Source organism: Saimiri boliviensis, chromosome 14 (assembly GCF_048565385.1).
Source record: "Saimiri boliviensis isolate mSaiBol1 chromosome 14, mSaiBol1.pri, whole genome shotgun sequence".
NCBI classification, from domain to species: domain Eukaryota; kingdom Metazoa; phylum Chordata; class Mammalia; order Primates; family Cebidae; genus Saimiri; species Saimiri boliviensis.
In genome coordinates this window covers 37,449,605-37,468,951 of record NC_133462.1, presented here as the reverse complement: position 1 = coordinate 37,468,951, position 19,347 = coordinate 37,449,605, and the positions used below count along the sequence as shown (strand labels likewise).

Below are 19,347 nucleotides of genomic sequence, written 5' to 3'. Positions count from 1 at the left end.
ATCAAACCCATTTTTTTTTACAGAAATTAACAAAATTAAGTAAATTCTAGCAATATTAATGTTTTTCATAAAGGAAAAAAGACACAAAGAAGTACCAGGAATGAAAAGGGGTATGCAAAAGGTATGTAACAGCAAAAGCCACACTTAAAATATCAGAAAATATTATAAACATTGAGTATAAATTTTAAAGTACAAAAAAGCCTATAAAAACAATTCTTGACAAAACAGACTTAAGAAATTAGGAAAGGAAACAAATATTTTAAAAAGATGAAACTGGAAACCTTACTAGTGCCTACAAAATATAAAAATAATTGAATTCAACTATTCAAAGTCCATGCTTTGAATTTATTCCAAAACATAAAAATAATGTCCCATAACAATGGCAACAAGTAATCCAGATTCAGCTGATTCTGCCAGTGAATTATGACTGGTAAAACAATACTTGTGGCCGGGTGCGGTGGCTCAAGCTTGTAATCCCAGCACTTTGGGAGGCTGAGGTGGGTGGATCACGAGGTCGAGAGATCGAGACCATCCTGGTCAACATGGTGAAACCCCGTCTCTACTAAAAATACAAAAAATTAGCTGGGCATGGTGGGGCGTGCCTGTAATCCCAGCTACTCAGGAGGCTGAGGCAGGAGAATTGCCTGAACCCAGGAGGCGGAGGTTGCGGTGAGCCGAGATCGCGCCATTGCACTCCAGCCTGGGTAACAAGAGCGAAACTCCGTCTCAAAAAAAAAAAAAACAGTACTTGTAATAAGAAAGTACTGTACGAGTTAAGGAAAAGAGAAAATATTCCAATCTTCATACAGAAAAACAGGCAATGATAGACTAAGAAAAGAATATTACATGCCAATGTAAATTTTTTTTTTTTTTTTGAGACGGAGTTTCGCTCTTGTTACCCAGGCTGGAGTGCAATGGCATGATCTCGGCTCACTGCAACCTCCGCCTCCTGGGTTCAGGCAATTCTCCTGCCTCAGCCTCCTGAGTAGCTGGGATTACAGGCATGTGCCACCTTGCCCAGCTAATTTTTTTATATTTTTAGTAGAGACGGGGTTTCACCATGTTGACCAGGATGGTCTCGATCTCTTGACCTCATGATCCACCCGCCTCGGCCTCCCAAAGTGCTGGGATTACAGGCTTGAGCCATCGCGCCTGGCCAACTTTCTGCATTTTTTAAAAACTCCTTTTATTACTTATACTTTTAAATATTAGGGATTTATCGAGGGCAGATATTTATCAAGGGCAGGTACAGTCAGTCCTATGTACTTGAATGTTCTGAGTAAACAAGATCACAAAGAGGAATCAAGGGAAAAGTATTCAATAAATTATTATGCTATTCATGGGAAAGACTCCCTAAACAATCAAAGTTAGAAAAAACAGACTTTTTAAAATGCTACAGCAACCAATACAATGATTACTAAAGATGGAAAACATCTGCCATTAGGATTAGAAAGAAAAGTATGCCGCTTTTACTACTCGTAGTTTTTGTTTTTGTTTTTCTGAGACAGACTCTCGCTCCATCCCCTAGGCTGGAATGCAATGGCGCAACCTAGGCTCACTGCAACCTCTGCCTCCCAGGTTCCAGCAGTTCTCCTGCCTCAGCCTGCTCAGTAGCTAGGATTACAGGCATGTGCCACCACGCCCAGCTAATTTTTGTATATTTAATAGAAACAGGGTTTCACCATGGTGGCTAGGCTAGTCTCAAACTCCTGAACTCGTGATCTGCCCGCCTTGGCCTCCCAAAGTGCTGGGATTACAGCCGTGAGCAACCGCACCCAGCCAACTTCTAGTTATTGTTCTAGTCTTTTCTGTCTACAAGAGACATAAATCACCAAAAAGAAGTGGAAAAATCAAACTGTCAGTTACACATAATGTGTATGCCTATGTGGAAAAACCCAAACAATACATAAAAACTAGAATCTTGGCCGGGCGCCATGGCTCACGGCTGTAATCCCAGCACTTTGGGAGGCCAAGGAAGCTGGATCACCAGGTCAGGAGTTTGAGACCAGCCTGACCAACATGGTGAAACCCCGTCTCTACTAAAAATACAAAAAACTTAGCCAGGAGTGGTAGCAGGTGCCTGTAGTCCCAGCTACTTGGGAGGCTGAGCCAGAAGAATTGCTTGAACCCGGGAGGCAGAGGTTGCAGTGAGTTGAGATGGTGCCACTGCACTCCATCCATGCACTCCAGCTTGGCAACAGAGCAAAGCTCCATCTCAAAAAAAACAAAAAACAAAAAAAAAACTGGAGTGTTAAAGAATGTTGAACAAAACGTCTAGTAAAATATAGCATACAAAGATCAAGTGACTTTATTTTTGAGGCAGAGTCTCACTCTGTCGCCCAGGCTGGAATGCAGTGGCATAATCTCAGCTCACCGCGACCTCCGCTCCCGGGTTCAAGCAATTCTCCTGCCTTAGCCTCCTGAGTAGGTGGGATTATAGGTGCTCGCCACCATGTCCAGCTAATTTTTGTATTTTTAGTAGAGACGGGGTTTCACCATGTTGGTCAGCTGGTCTCAAATTCCTGACCTCATCGTCCACCCACTTTGGCCTCCCAAAGTGCTGAGATTACAGAAGTGAGCCACCATGCCCAGCTCAAGTAACTATATACTGATAATCAGAATCAGCTTCTGAAGCTAGGCAATGTCTAGGCTAGGGTATCATTTCTTAGTGATACATCACTACTGGTCCAAGCACCAGGATGAGGCCAACCTGCAGTATTGACCTCACCCATGACCCGCAAGTGCTCATCCTCAGACAACTGAAAAAGTTTAGGGAGAACCTATAGGTCTTATTTGAGACAATCAGGATGGCATCTAAGGACAGTCTGTGAGGTGACAGAAGTCACACAAGGCAATTAAGACTAATCTGTATCTTTTGTGTCACTGGCAACAGTTAAAGGCAACAAAGATGGGCTAAATAATAACACTCATACCGCAGGAGAACCACTCTTAAAACCTGTTCCTCTCCATAATAAACATATAACATGAAAATGCACAGACCTCCTCGATTCAGTTTTTCTTTCTTTTTTTTTAGACAAGGCCTCACTCTGTCATCCAGGTTGGAGTCTAATGGCTCGATCACAGCTCACTGCAGCCTTGACCTCCATGGGCTCAGTGAGACTCCTACCTCAGCCTCCTGAGAAGGTAGGATTACAGGCACGTGCCATCACACCAACTTAATCTTTGTATTTTTTGTAGAGATGGGGTTTCACCATGTTTGCCCAGGCTGATCTTGAACTCCTGAGCCCAAGTGATCTGCCCAACTTGGCCTCCCAAAGTGCTGGGATTACAGGCATAAGCCATGACACCCAGCCGATTCAGGACTGGCAAACTTACCTAAAGCTTTGGATTACCATTACACTGGTTGGATTAAGAACCACAGAATGAGTCACCAAGCAACAAAAGCCTTAATGGCTGTACATGATATAACAGAAATATTTAAATTTGTACCACTCAGACTGCAATCTGGTTATGCAGCTTGTATGTGTGTGTATCCCAGGGCCACATTCAGGAAGTGCCAGTGATGGTATCAAGCACAGCAGAATATCATGACCATCTATGTTCACAGGAGTTCCTCTGTTTTTATAGCACATGGGCAAAATGAAAATCCAGAAATGGGTCATACTGCCAATCATAGCAGTTAATTGAGTCAGGCATGTATGACTGCTGTGCCAAACAGTGGCATCAAAGACAACACTAGTGGTTCCCACCACCTCTCTGCACTGCCCGATAGTTACAGGAGTTCCCACCTCTCCAGGTGAAGGGTTATGGGTCTCCCTCCATGGCCATGAAATCACAGTATCTCTTTTTTTTTTTTTTTGAGATGGAGTTTCGCTCTTGTTACCCAGGCTGGAGTGCAATGGCGCGATCTCGGCTCACCGCAATCTCTGCCTCCTGGGTTCAGGCAATTCTCCTGCCTCAGCCTCCTGAGTAGCTGGGACTACCGGCACGTGCCACCATGCCCAGCTAATTTTTTTTTTGTATTCTTAGTAGAGATGGGGTTTCACCTTGCTGACCAGGATGGTCTCGATCTCTTGACCTCGTGATCCACCCACTTCGGCCTCCCAAAGTGCTCGGATTACAGGCGTGAGCCACCACGCCCGGCGAAATCACAGTATCTTAAGTTACTTCTGTTATTTCAACCTTTCTCCACTCAGACCATTCTTCAACCCTGACCATTTATCTGAGATCAAGTGTGAAAACAGGAACAAGAGTATTTTTACATTGCAAAGCTGTATCATACCCTTTACCTTGGCCAGTGTGACCCACTATAGGTGGACCATGTTTAAGACCATGACAAACCAAAAACAGAATCTACACTGTTAGGACTGTCTGAACCCTGAAGACCCACTTTAGTTCAGTAGTAACCCAGAGGATGTAGCAACTAGACTAGAGTGGTGTGGAGAAAGACATACCATGCCAGGGATGAGCAGAGGGGTATGAGAAACTTTCAAAATAGTTCTATAGGCCGGGTGTGATGGCTCACACCTGTAATCCCAGCACTTTGGGAGGCAGAGGCGGGCAGGCCACCTGAGGTTGCGAGTTCAAGACCAGACTGACCAACATGGTACTGTATTTTTGTACTAAAAATACAGAATTAGCCAGGCATGGTGGGGCATGCCTGTAATCATAGCTACTCAGGAGGCTGAGGCAGGAGAATTGCTTGAACTTGGGAGGCAGAGGTTGTGGTAAGCCAAGATCACAACATTGCACTCCAGCCTGGGCAACAAGAGCAAAACTTAATCTCAAAAAAAAAAAAAAAAAAAAAAAAAAAGATTTAAAATAAAAATTAGTTCTATAGAACCACCTAGAAAGGCCATGTCTCTGTCAGGTTTCAGTAAACAGAAAATTCTGATATTCCATACATGCTGTTTCTCATTAGTGTGAATGCACCTCACTAAAGGTTGAAGAATAATATAAAAAATTACTTTCCAACGTTTATTACCTTCATGAAGTTTTCTCCACTGTGAAATTGCAGGTGAACACCAAAGCATTTGTCAGGAATACTTCTGAACGTATCTTATATCCAAAGGGTTTATCTCCATTGCAAGAACTCAAGGAAACATTGAAAGCTTTCTGTTTCTAACACTGTACAGCTTCAGGGTGAACTCTTACGTAATGCAGTCAGGAGATTCCAACGGTTCTCCCAGATGCCTTTAACTTTATGGAGCATCTTCAGAGTATAAGTTCTTTCCTATCTTTGAAGTGAACAGGGACGTCCATGAGCACTTTTGACACAATGCTTACACTGGTAAGTTTTCTCACCAGTATGAATTACAACGTGACTATTAAGGCACATGGACTTCCAAAAGGATTTTCCTCATTCCTTACATAAAATAGGTTTCTCAGCCAGGTGCGGCGGCTCACACCTGTAATCCTAGCACTTTGGGAGGCCAAGGCAGGCAGATTACTTGAGGTCAGAAGTTTGATACCAGCCTGGCCAAAATGGTGAAACCCCATTTCTACTAAAAATGCAAAAAATTAGCCAGGTGCAGTGGTGCACGCCTGTAATCCCAGCTACTTGGGACGCTGAGGTAGGGGAATCACTTGAACCCAGGGGGCAGAAGTTGCAATGAGCCAAGATTGCATCATTGTGCTCCAGGCTGGGCTATGGAGCAAGACTTCATCTCAAAAAAAGGGGTTTCTCTCCAGCGTGTTTTTACATGTTCAATAATATGAGAAGAACAACAGGTGCAGTGACTCATGCCTGTAATCCCAGCATTTTAGGAGGTCAAAGCTGGTGATCACTTGAGGTCAGGAGTTAGAGACCAGCTTGGCCAACAGGTTGAAACCCTATCTCTACCAAAGATATAATAAATCAGGAGCCGGGCACAGTGGCTCATGCCTGTAATCTCAGCAGTTTAGGAGGCTGAACTGGGCAGATCACAAGGTCAGGAGATTGGGACCATCCTGGCCAACACGGTGAAACCCCGTCTCTACTAAAATACAATAAACTAGCTGGGCATGGTGGCGCACAACTGTAGTCCCAGCTGCTTAAGGAGGCTTAGGCAGGGGAATTGCTTGAACCTGGGAGGCAGAGGTTGCAGAAGGCCGAGATGCTGTCACTACACTCCAGCCTGGAAACAAAGTGAGGCTCCATCTCAAAACAAAACAAAAAAAAATAATCAGCCAGGTGTGGTGGCACATGCCTGTAATCCCAGCTACTCGGGAGGCTGAGGCAGGAGAATTGCCTGAATCTGGGAGGCGGAGGTTGCAGTGAGCCAAGGTCATGCCACTGCACTCCAGCCTGGGCAACAGGGTGAAACTCCTTCTCCAAAAAAAGAAGAAAAAAAAAAAAAAAAAACTGTTTTCCCACATTCCTTACATTTACAGGGTTTCTCTCCAGTGGGGCTTTGTACAAATCCAGAAAGATTCAAGAGTTCAGGCTTTCTCACATTCCTTACATTGATAATGTTAGTCTCTCCTGTGAATTTTTACATGTTCAGTTAGGCTTGAGGAAACAGCAAGTTTTTCCACATTTTTCCACATCCATGGGGCTTCTCTCTAGTGTGAGTTTTCAAATGTGCAATAGGAGCTGATAAAGAAGCAAAGGCTTTCCCACACTGGTCACATTCAAATTGTTTCTATCCCATATGAATTATTAAATGTTGAATACGTCCTGAGGAGGTACAGAAGGCCTTCCCACATTCCTTACATTGATAGGGCTTCTCTCCAGTGTGAATTTGCACGATTAGTAAGATCTGAATGAAAAGTGAAGGCTTTCCCACAGTCCTTACATTTATACGATTTTATTTCGGTGTGAGTTTGTAAGCAATCATTAAAGCACAAGGAATTTCAAAAGGATTTTCCACATGTGTTACATTCAGAAGTCTTCTCTGCAGCATGAGTTTTTAAGTGTTGAGTTAGCACACAAGATCTACTGTAAGCTTTTTCACATATATTACATTTATAGGGTTTATATCCAGTGTGAGTTCTTAAATGATAAGTTAGACTTGAGGAGGCAACAAAGGCTTTCCCACACTCCTTATGTTCATAGGGCCTGTCTCCAATGTGTGTTCGTAAATGTTTATTAAGGTCTGAGCGTTCTGTGAAGGCTTTTCCACATTTCTTACATCCATAGGGCTTCTTCCCACTGTGTCTTCGTAAATGTCTAGTCAGGTATGAGCGCTCAGTGAAGGCCTTCCCACATTTCATACATTCATAGGGTTTTTCTTCAGTGTGCGTTCGTAAATGTTTGGTAAGATATGAGCACTTAGTGAAAGTTTTCCCACATTCCTTACATTGATAGGGTCGCTCTTCTATGTGAGTTCGCATGTGAATATGAAGACAGGCAGAAAAGATAAATGGTTTCCCACATTTGTAACACTTAAAGGGCTTCTCTCCAGTGTGAGTTCTCAAATGAGCAAAAAGAGATGAGAAGGAAACAAAGACTTTCCCACACTGGTCACAATCAAAGAGTTTCTGTCCTGTGTTACTTCTTATATCTTCAACAATGCCTGAGCATGTACCAAAGGCCTTCACACATTTCTTATGCTCATATGGCTTCGCTCCATTATGAGTTCTCAAATGTCCAAAAAGAGATGGGTAAGAAATAAAGGCTTTCCCACAATAGTCACATTTAAGGGTTTTCTCTATAGCGTGACATCTTATATGTTCAACAAGGCCTGCAGATGTACGAAAGGCTTTACCACATTCCTTACACCCATAGGGCTTCTCTCCAGTGTGAGTTCGTACATGTTCAAGAAAGCCTGACCGCACAGTGAAGGTTTTCCCACAGTGCTTACATTTATAAGGTTTTATCCCAAAGTGGGTTTGCATGTGATTATTAAGGTGGGTAGAGCATCTAAAATATTTTCCACGTTCCTTACATTCATAGGGGTTTTTAATAATGTGTGTTTCAACATTTACAGCATGGCTTGTGGAGTGGGTAAATGCTTCCCCACATTGCTTCCATTCATAGAGTTTTTCTCCACTCTGAGTTTTTCTGTGAGCTTCAAGGTGTGACTGATGAACAAAGACTTTCCCATAGTCAATGCATTCAAAGGTTTTATCTTGTGTGCACTTTCTTTGGACCTGAACATTTAAAATCAGGCTGAAAGATTTTCCATGCTTACTGAACACAGAAACTTTCCTTATGGTAGAGGTTTTATTGTATAGAGAAAGGAGGTCTTTTACATACTGAATACATTCAGACATGTTTTCTCTATTTTGAGTACTCATGTTTGTCTTAAGGCATGAATGTTTACAGAACACTTCTCCACATTGCTTACAGTCATAGAGTTCCTCTCCATTTTGGTTTCTAGCCTGTTAATACAGGAATGAATAATGAAGGAAGCACTTTAGCAAACTTATTAATAGATATCACTCATCTAAGAAACATTATGGGCCGGGCACAGTGGCTCATGCCTGTAATCCCAGCACTTTGGGAGGCCAAGGTGGGCAGATCATGAGGTCAAGAGATGAAGACCATCCTGGCCAACATGGTGAAATCCTATCTCTACTAAAAAATACAAAAATTAGCTGGGTGTGGTGGCGCGGACCTGTAGCCTCAGCTACTCAGGAAGCTGAGGCAGAACTGCTTGAAACCAGGAGGCAGAGATTGCGCCACTGCACTCCAGCCTGGCACCAGGCAACAGATCAAGACTCTGTCTCAAAAAACAAAAAAACATTATGATCATTATTTTTGCCACTGTTATAACATGCATCTAGTTCCTACCCTTTGGATTTCCTTCAACTTGAACAATGGAATCCTACTGTAAGACTCCTATGCCATCTGCTCTAATCTTGGAAAGATTCCTATAGCTTTTCTTTTTTTTTTTTAATCTTTTTTTTTTTTTTTAAAGATGGGGTTTCTCCATGATGGTCAGGCTGGTCTTGAACTCCTGATGTCAGGTGATCCACCCACCTCAGCCTCCCAAAGTGCTAGGATTACAGGCATGAGCCACCGCACCCGGCCTCGATTCCTATAGCTTTTCATGAAGTTATCTAAAAAACTCAAATGTGTAGTTATACATGTTGGAATGAACATTCATGGGAAATCTTAAGTACCAAGCTTCACACTAGGTATGGGATATCTCTCCAGATATTTCTCCCTGTTGGGTGAGTGCCACTTCTCTCAACTGTCTATCATTTCTGCTGATTTCTTTTCTTTTTTTTTTTTTTTTTTTTTGAGAGGGAGTTTCGCCCTTGCTACCCAGGCTGGAGTGCAATGGCGCGATCTCGGCTCACCGCAACCTCCACCTCCTGGGCTCAGGCAATTCTCCTGCCTCAGCCTCCCGAGTAGCTGGGATTACAGGCACGTGCCACCACGCCCAGCTAGTTTTTTTGTATTTTTAGTAGAGACAGGGTTTCACCATGTTGACCAGAATGGTCTCGATCTCTTGACCTCGTGATCCACCCGCCTCGGCCTCCCAAAGTGCTGGGATTACAGGCTTGAGCCACCGCGCCCGGCCTTGATTTCTTTTCTTTTCTTTTTTTTTTTTTTGAAACAGAGTCTCACTCTGTCACGCATGCTGGAGTGCAGTAGCGCCATCTCAGCTCACTGAAACCTCTGCCTCAAGTTCAAGCAATTCTTCTGCCTCAGCCTCCTGAGTAGTTGGGACTACAGGCACACCCCACTGCGCCCGGCTAATTTTTGTATTTTTACTAGAGACAAGGTTTCACCACATTGGCGAAGCTGGTCTCGAACTCCTGACCTCGTAATCCACCCACCTCAGCCTCCCAAAGTGCTGGAATTACAGGCGTGAGCCACCCTGCCTGGCCATTTCTGCTGATTTCTACAATGCAATTGTTAGTCTGAATGTGAAAAATAAGAAAGTTATTTTGTTAATCTTACCAACTGAGTCCCATTTAATGTTTTTAAACAAAAATTATCTTGCCAAAGGACTGGCCCATTGGTTTTCAGGCACATTTTCCATTCTGAAGTAAAAGAGAAAAATATATATATGAGAGTTGTTTACACACAAAATGGTAGGTTACATAAAAAGCAGACAGATTTGAGCAATTTACATATACCGAAAATGTGGCTATCATATGGGGTCAAGTTTTAGTAATTTTTAAAACAACCTGTTCTACGAAAATTAAACATAATGATGAACAGAAACGGTACTATCAGGGAAAAAAAAGTAGGAAAAATTTGAACAAAAGCATATAATAAAACCATCAACTTAAAGAAGTAAGGTCATTTATTATCTAATAGGCAAGTCTGGATAGATGCAAAGTAACAGAGAATGAAAAGTTAAGAAACCCCAAAACATCCAAATCTAGTGGACTCAGCCTTCTGATTCAAAGGGCATCTTATAAAACTTCATTATGCTTCCAAACATACTGAGAACTTCTCATGGACCAGGGTTGTTCTTCACAAACACTCACCTTGGAGAACTCTTGGCAATGTGCTCAACTCTTCCTCTTCCTCCATCCAAGAGATCAGACTGGGTTTGTAAAGCTGGTAACCTGTACACAGGGAAAGATACACCAATGGAAAAGGCTCATGAAAGAAATGGCAAACTTTTCCATAAAACAGGGACTATGTTTCTAATTAAGGCAATGAAAAGTACCTAAACTGCATACATCCCTTCTCTCTGTTCTCCGAAGACAGTGGTTATCTCTGACTTCTGAAATTCACATTCAAGCTTAACGCATTTCCTATTTGCCCCAAGGAATGAGCACTGGCAGTGAGCTGTGCTTTTTCTTTCTAAACAGAAAATGTTCAATACAAATTTTAAAAACCACTAAAACCTTTATTAAAGTAGAAAATGGAAGCTCAAAGAGAGATCTTGATTCTCTTGGGAAAACTACCATACCAGTAGTTCTCAACTTTGAAGTGAATTACTCATCTGAAGACAAGGCCCCAACAGCAGACTTTTTGATTTAGTACAGCATATGTGGAGTCTGAGAATGTACACAACTGTTAAGAGAGTGGTGGTGATGCTATTGATGCAAACAAACATACAAGATCAAAACCCCACACCAGGCACGGTGGCTCAAGCCTGTAATCCCAGCACTTTGGGAGGCCGAGGTGGGTGGATCACAAGGTCAAGAGATCGAGACCATCCTGGTCAACATGGTGAAACCCCGTCTCTACTAAAAATACAAAAAATTAGCTGGGCATGGTGGCGCGTGCCTGTAATCCCAGCTACTCTGGAGGCTGAGGCAGGAGAATTGCCTGAACCCAGGAGGCGGAGGTTGCGGTGAGCCGAGATCGCGCCATTTCACTCCAGCCTGGGTAACAAGGGCAAAACTCCATCTCAAAAAAAAAAAAAAAAAAAAAAAAAAAAAAAAAAAGATTAAAACCCATTAGTATAAGAACTGCATGTTATTTCCTATTTTATTCATTTAAAATGTTTTTTCAATGTGTATACATCCCCCTGTATTCAGATTTGACATCACTAATCCTAGAACACAATAAGGACATAATTTGTATCTTGTTCTTGTTCTCCTCCCTTGTAGAGGAGGCTACAAGGGATGATACCACACTTACCTACTGAGGACAGGTTCTTGTAGTTCTCCAGCACCACATCACGGTACAAGTTTCTCTCTGTTGGGTCCAGTAAAGTCCACTCTTCCTGGGTGAACTCCACAGCTACACTGTCAAAGCTTACCAGGTCCTAAACCATCAGACATAGGCTGGTTTGAGCCAAGTAACATGTCCACCAATGTTGGCTGAAGAATGAGGAAAGGGGACCCAATGCCTATACAGGGTACTGAGGGCTCCCACTATCTACACCCCAAGGTTCAATGGTCCTAGGAACTCTTCTATCCACATTCACTCACTGTCAATTTCCTCTAGTAACATGGCTGTAACAGCACCTCTTACACATGAACTTATCAACCACAACTAGACTGGGAGCTCTTTTCCTTTCCTCTCTACTGCAGTACACGCCGGAGCACACAAGAAACACTTGATAAATGATGATATGAATAAATTCTTTTAAAAAAGAACACTTTCATACCCTGTACCATCTGTCCTGGCACCCAGAAAAAAAAATATGCAGTTGGCACTGGGAAAATGAACATTAATTCATAACTACAAAAATACTCAGATAATTTTCAGGGTAATGCCTCACCAATGTGAGAGGTATGACTTTCTGGGGAAAATTCGACTAGTCTGTATTTGGTTTAAGGAACAATAGAGAGAGGTCTACGTACAAGAAAATGTGTCCTCCTCATTGAGATCATTACTCCATTTTTTTTTTTTTTTAAGAAGGACAGTTTCACACTAAGTTTTTGGATCTCCCCAAATTCATCATTATCAGAGTATTTCTCCAGAGACATTACTCCCTCTTTTTTTTTTCTTTTCTTTTTTTTTTTTTTTGAGACGAAGTTTCATTCTTGTTGCCCAGGCTGGAGTGCAATGGTGCGATCTTGGCTCACCGCAACCTCCACTTCCCAGGTTCAAGCGCTTCTCCTGCCTCAGCCTCCCGAGTAGCTGCGATTACAGGCATACGCCACCACACCTGGCTAATTCTGTAGTTTTAGTAGAGACAGGGTTTCTCCATGTTGATCAGGCTGGTCTTGAACTCCCGATCTCAAATGATCCACCTGCCTTGGCCTCACAAAGTGTTGGGGTAACAGGCGTGAGCCACTGCACCCAGTCTGACATTGTTCCCTCTTGAGTGAATGCTATTTCTCTCAATTGTCTTGTGCTTATTTTCTTCATTGGAAGTCCCGATATTCTCTGAATGTGAAAACTAAGAAATACCCTTTCTTAACATTACCGTTTGTATCCCATTAGAAGTTTGTATTTTACAAAAATCCTGCTGCACTGCTGAAACACTGGTGTGAAGTTTTATTGCCCATTCTGAAATTAAACAAAAACATAAATTGAAGTATGTAAAAAAAAAAAAAAAAAGAAAGAAAGAAAAAGAAAGAAAGAAAAAAGGTAAAATGAAAGGGTTAAAAATGATAGGCCTCATTCACATTTGTTTTCAAAATAAACATAAGAAAAAAAAGCCAAATTTGAACATTTAGACTATATCAAAAATTTGGCAATGATAAGAATAAAGAGTCAAAATTTTTTTTTTTTTTTTTGAGATGGAGTTTCACTCTTGTTACCCAGGCTGGAGTGCAATGGCGCGATCTCGGCTCACCGCAACCTCTGCCTCCTGGGCTCAGGCAATTCTCCTGCCTCAGCCTCCTGAGTAGCTGGGATTACAGGCATGCGCCACCACGCCCAGCTAGTTTTTTGTATTTTTAGTAGAGACGGGGTTTCACCATGTTGACCAGGATGGTCTCGATCTCTCGACCTCGTGATCCACCCGCCTCAGCCTCCCAAAGTGCTGGGATTACAGGCTTGAGCCACCGTGCCCGGCAAAGAGTCAAAATTTTAGCTAATTTGCTACAAACGGACTAGTTTAAAACTAACGTTAAACAGAAATAATGTTATCAGAAAAGTAGGAAAAATCTGGACCAAGAACATACTTCAAAGCAAAGAACTTGAAAAAGAAACAGAATATATAGTTTCAGGAGATCATAGAAAGTTGGAGTAGATGGAAGCTTAAAGAATATCAGAAATGGAATATTTTCTATAACTTCTGAGTTAAATGGCCTCAACCTTGTGAGATAAGGTGCATCTTAAAAGTTTCCTCATTATGTTTCCGATGGTTTAGATGTTAGTTCCCTCCAAATCTCATATGGAAATGTAACACCAAATATTTGGGGTGGGACCAGGTGGGCGGTATTTGGATCATGGGGGCAGATCCTTCATGAATGCCTTACTGACATCCTCGGAGTAATGAGTGAGTTCTTGTTCTGAGTTCGTGTGAGACCTGGTAGTTTAAAATAGGAGTCGCCAACTCTGAGGCCATGGACCAGAGCTGGGCTGCACCACAGGAGGTGAATGGCAGGAGAACAAGCTATATTTATAGCTACTCCCCATCCGGCATTGCCTCCTGAGCTCTGTCTCTTGTCAGATCAGCAGCAGCATTAGATTCTCATAGAAGAGCAAACTCTATCATGAACTGTGCATGTGAGGGATTTAGCTTGCATGCTCCTCGAGATAATCTAATGCCTGATGATCTGTCACTGCTTCCCTCACCCCCAGATCCCCAAATGGGACCATCCAGTTACAGGAAATCAAGCTCAGGGTTCCCACTGATTCTACCTTACGGTGAGTTGTATAATTACTTCATTATATATTACAACGCAATAATAATAGAAATAAAGTCCACAAAAATGTAAGGCACCTAAATCATCCTGAAACCATGCCCCTGCCACCCAGGAATTTTCTGTGAAAAAATTGTCTGCCATGAAACTGGTCCCTGATGCCAAAAAGATTGGGGACCACTAGTTTAAAAGACTGTGACACTGCCCCAACTTCTCTTTTACTCCCTTTCTCATCATGTAATGTGCCTGCTCCCCCTTTGCCTCTGCCATGATTCTAAGGCTTCTGAGGCTTTCACCTGAAACAGATGTCAGCACCACGTCTTCTGTGAAGCCTGCAGAACTGTGAGCCAAAATAAACCTATTTTCTTTATAAATTACCCAGTCTCGGGTATTTCTTTCTTGCAACACAAGAACAGACTAACACAGCTTCCAAACATACTGAACTTCTCACTGACCAAGGTAGTTCTTCATAAATACTCACCTTGGAGAAGTCCTTGCTGCAATGTCCTCAATTCTTCTTCTTCTTCCAACCAAGAGATCAGACTGGGTTTAAGGAGCTGAAATCCTTTACATGAATAATGATACATTAATGGAAGAGGCTCAGGCCAGGCAAGGGGGCTCACGCCTGTACTCCCAGCACTTTGGGAGGTCAAGGTGGGTGGATCAGGTCAGGAGTTCAAGACCAGCCTGACTAACATGGTGAAACCTCATCTCTACTAAAAATACAAAAATTTGTCGGGTGTGGTGGCATGTGCCTGTAATCCCAGCTACTTGGGAGGCTAAGGTAGGAGAATCACTTGAACCTGGGAGGTGGAGGTTGCAGAGAGCCGAGATCATACCACTGCACTCCAGCCTGGGCAACAAGAGCAAAACCCCATCTCAAAAAAATTAAAAAATTAATGGAAGAGGCTCATGCAAGAGATGATAAACCTTTCTATTAATCAGGAACTACAGTTCTTTTTTTTTTTTTTTGAGACGGAGTTTTGTTCGTTACCCAGGCTGGAGTGCAATGGCGCGATCTCGGCTCACCGCAACCTCTGCCTCCTGGGTTCAGGCAATTCTCCTGCCTCAGCCTCCTGAGTAGCTGGGATTACAGGCACGTGCCACCATGCCCAGCTAATTTTTGTATTTTTAGTAGAGACGGGGTTTCACCATGTTGACCAGGATGGTCTCGATCTCTCGACCTCGTGATCCACCCGCCTCAGCCTCCCAAAGTGCTGGGATTACAGGCTTGAGCCACCGCGCCCGGCTAGGAACTACAGTTCTAGAGAAAGCAGTGAAATTATTTCAAATAGACTAAAACTGAAAATAACTCTTCCGTGCACCTAAAAATTGGCTATCTCTGACCTCTGAAAAGCAAATTCATGCTTATATACACATTTACAAAGCAATAACCTTATAGTCACAGAAATAAGGTATGTTGTCAAACTCTTGAACGAAGAAAAAAAAAGAAAGTGAAACAAAGAGACCCATGTATACTTGGAGAATAAAACTACACTAGTGATTTTAATACTATAGTGCATCACATTCATGTGGAAGAACAGTTAAAACACAGATGATAATCCAAGTGGACAGGTTCTGATTCAGTAGGTCAAAGGCAGAGATTAAGACTATACATTTCTGAGGGAGTAACAGTGATACTGCTGAAACTGGACCACATTTTGAAAACCACCAGAGTAATTAAGACCTATAGGGCAGGGACAGCATCTCTGTTATATTCAGTGTTGACAGAAAGAATTCTGTAACACAGTAAGTACACAATGTATATCTCTTCCATAAGAGGCTGCATAAAATGATGGCAGTCTTACCAACTTTGGCCAGGTTCTCATAATTCTCCAGCATCACATCTCTGTAAAAGTTTCTCTGAAGTGGGTCCAATAAAGTCCACTCCTCCTGAGTGAAGTCCACACTTACATCCTCAAAGGTCACCGAGTCCTAAACCATCACACACATGCTGACTTATGCCAAGTAACATATCAACCAATGTTCACTGAAGAATCAGTTAACAGACTCCAATGCCTATAAAGAGTTTTATCTACCCAAGGCTCAACAATCCCAGGTAAATCCCAACTATTCCTCTCTCTATCCTTGCTCATTCACTACTTATCAATTCCAGCTGTATGGCTTTAATGGTACATCTCAAACATGAACTTCTCATCACAAACAGATTGTGTGCACTTTCTCACTGTATTTCCCTCTCTTGAAAATTACCTCAGGCTAGGCGTGGTGGCTCATGCCTATAATCCCAGAAGTTTGGGAGGCCAAGGCAGGTGGATCATGAGGTCAGGGGATTGAGACCATCATTGCCAACATGGTGAAACCCCATCTCAACTAAGATACAAAAAAAATTAGCCAGGCATGGTGGTGCACACCTGTAGTCCCATCTACTTGGGAGGCTGAGTCAGGGGAATCACTTGAACCCAGGAGGCGGAGGTTGCAGTGAGCCAAGATTGTGCCACTGCATTCCCAGTCTGGTGACAGAGCAAGACTCCATCTCAAAAAAAAAATACCCCAGAGTACACTGCATCATATACTTGATAAATGGTGATAAATGTCCGGGCACGGTGGCTCACACCTGTTAATCCCAGCACTTTGGGTGGCTGAGGCAGGCAGATCACCTGAGGTTGGGAGTTCGAGACCAGCCTGACCAACATGGAGAAACCCTGTCTCTACTAAAAATACAAAATTTGCCAGGTATGGTGGTGCATACCTGTAATCCCACCTTCTTGGAAGGCTAAGGCAGGAGAATCACTTGAACCCGGGAGGCAGAGGTTGCGGTGATCCAAAATCACACCATTGCACTACAGCCTGGGCAACAAGAGTGAAACTCCATCTCAAAAAATAAATAAACAGTGATAAATAATTAAGTCTTTTTTTTTTTTTTTTGAAGCAGGGTCTTACTCTGTCACCCAGGCTGGAGGGAAATGGTGTGATCTCGGCTCAGTGCAACCTTCACTTCCCAGGTTCAAGTGATTCTCCTGCTTTAGCCTCCCGAGTAGCTGGGACTAGAGCCATGCACCACTATGCTTACTTTTTTTTTTTTTTAGAGACGATGTCTCACTATGTTGCCCAGGGTGGTCTCAAATTCCTAAGCTCAAGCAGTACTGCCACCTCTCAGCCTCCCAAAGTGATAAGTGCTAAGATTATGGGTGTGAGCCATTGTGCCTGGCCAAGATTAGTCTTTGAGTAAAGGATGCTTTCATCTTCCTTTTCATCTGCCAGACCACTCAGCAAAATGAGAAACATACATCTGGCACCATAAGGAACAAGATTAATTAATGCTTACTGAAATACTGAAATGTTTTTCAAGGTAATCCTTCACTAGTATAAGAAACTCCACTCCCTGGGGAAATTCAACTAGTGACTCAGTGCTTGAGTGAGTCGTTATTTACTTAAAGAAGCTCTGGAGAAACATCTGCCTAGAAGGCAATGTGTTTACCGGTGATACAAGCATGTAATTTTGTGAAAGTATACACTTCCTGCATACCTGATAACAATTTGTCAGGCAGTAAGCCATCTTCCTTTCTGCCTCTGTCTTTCCTTCATGAAGATACATTGAGTTCCTAGAAAGAATTCCTGGAAAAGAAAGAAGGCATGAAAACCCAGACACAATCACAGTTCCAACATTTGCATGCATGGAAGTCATTCCATCCTGGTTCAAAATTCTCATATAATTCATATAAACTCACACAAATACACACTACATCCATAAAATGCCATTGCAGTTCTGTCTCACCTAGAGCCAGAAAAAGAAACTGTGAGCCAGGCTGTTGTAAGTAAAACTATAATATCCTTATTGTACAGGTAAAGAAACTTAAGATCTGAAAATGTGAGTCTTTTTGTGCCCATGGTAATACAACTCACAAATGAGATTATGCAGCACCTCTTCCCAAAGCACACATATAAGGGAGCTAACTTACACAACAGCCCTCTATGGCCCACTTTAGCACCTTAGAAAGGAACTACTAGTGTGAATACTAAGGCCTAGAGCACTGGACTCTATATTGTGCATAGGGTACTGATATGGTATGGCTCTGTGTCCCCACCCAGATCTCATCTTGAATTGTAATAATCCCCACATGTCAAGGGCAGAACCAGGAGGATGTAATTGGATCATGGGAGCAGTTTCCCCCATGTTGCTTTCATGATAATGAGTGACTCTCACAAGGTTTGATGGTTTTATAAGCATCTGGCATTTCCCCTGCTTGCATTCATTATTTCTCCTGCCACCCTGTGAAGAGGTGCCTTCTGCCACGATTGTAAGTTTCCTGAGGTGTCCCTGGCCATGCAGAACTGTGAGTCAACCTCTTTTCTTTATAAATGATCCAGTCTTACATATTTCTGCATAGCCATGAGAACACAGTAATATAGGTACCTAAAGCAGATTTTCAGAAAAACTTACCATAGGACAAATACATGGCTTCTATCCTGTGAGTGTGACAGTGAGATATGTCTAGACACACTTTTTTGTGATTCCAAGGACGTGTCAGGGTGGCTTGTAAATATAAGTGGATAACTGGCAATCTATTCCTCTTTATATAGAGCAATGGGACTCATGTAGACATCAATGATTAATCAACAAGCATTACTTATCATTTATCAAATACCATATATTAAATCTTTACTGCTGGTGATACGTGTGAAATCCACTAGAAATGATATATGTTCTATATAAAATGAGTATTAATAACACCAACTGCTATTTACTAGGGACTGTTATGTGTTAGACATTACATATATATACATATATATATATATATATGTATATATATGCTCATTTATTTATCTGAACAATAGCCCTATTTAGTGCTGAAAAAAAACTAAATTCAGAAAACACAAATGACTCTTCTAATATCATCTACTTAGGAAGTGGTGAACCAAGTCTTGAATGCAGTCAAGTTTGTACCTAAGTCCTCTGTGGTTTTTGTTACTCCCTCATAATGAACACCACATAAAGGACTCTGGGAATTGATACCTGGCTTACTTAAAATATGCTATTCTACTTTTGACTATAAAGAATTAGAACCAGAATGTTTTAGTTTTACCAACAAGTCAAAACTCATTTCCATCTCTGGTTGCCTCAGCAGGGTTCCAAGTAGAAACACTGAAATCAGTATTCTAAGCTCTGCCCATTGCTCCTCCAGGAGGGCACAAAACATGCGCAACAGCAGTGGCACATCAGACCCCGCCCTATGTCAACTGTTTGATGGGTCTTCTCAGAAAATCACCTTTTATTATCATTCAAGAGTTAACTTTTTCCTAAAACTTCTGCTTTTATTTTTA

At 42.2% G+C, this 19,347-nt stretch overlaps 1 protein-coding gene across 1 annotated transcript in view; it reads right to left on the bottom strand.

Moving 5' to 3' along the window:
* Nucleotides 1-4,821: 4,821 nt before the first annotated feature.
* Nucleotides 4,822-19,347, bottom strand: part of ZNF560 (zinc finger protein 560) — a 28,568-nt gene continuing 14,042 nt past the window's right edge. Inside the window, exons 3-10 of the mRNA XM_003939007.4 lie at nucleotides 17,552-17,640; nucleotides 15,873-15,999; nucleotides 14,546-14,629; nucleotides 12,678-12,760; nucleotides 11,441-11,567; nucleotides 10,333-10,413; nucleotides 9,797-9,879; nucleotides 4,822-8,265 (exon numbers count right to left, since the gene is read on the bottom strand). Coding sequence (XP_003939056.4) covers nucleotides 6,796-8,265; nucleotides 9,797-9,879; nucleotides 10,333-10,413; nucleotides 11,441-11,567; nucleotides 12,678-12,760; nucleotides 14,546-14,629; nucleotides 15,873-15,999; nucleotides 17,552-17,620 — 2,124 coding nt within the window. The 5' untranslated portion in view covers nucleotides 17,621-17,640 and the 3' untranslated portion in view covers nucleotides 4,822-6,795. The remainder of the gene's footprint in view (nucleotides 8,266-9,796; nucleotides 9,880-10,332; nucleotides 10,414-11,440; nucleotides 11,568-12,677; nucleotides 12,761-14,545; nucleotides 14,630-15,872; nucleotides 16,000-17,551; nucleotides 17,641-19,347) is intronic.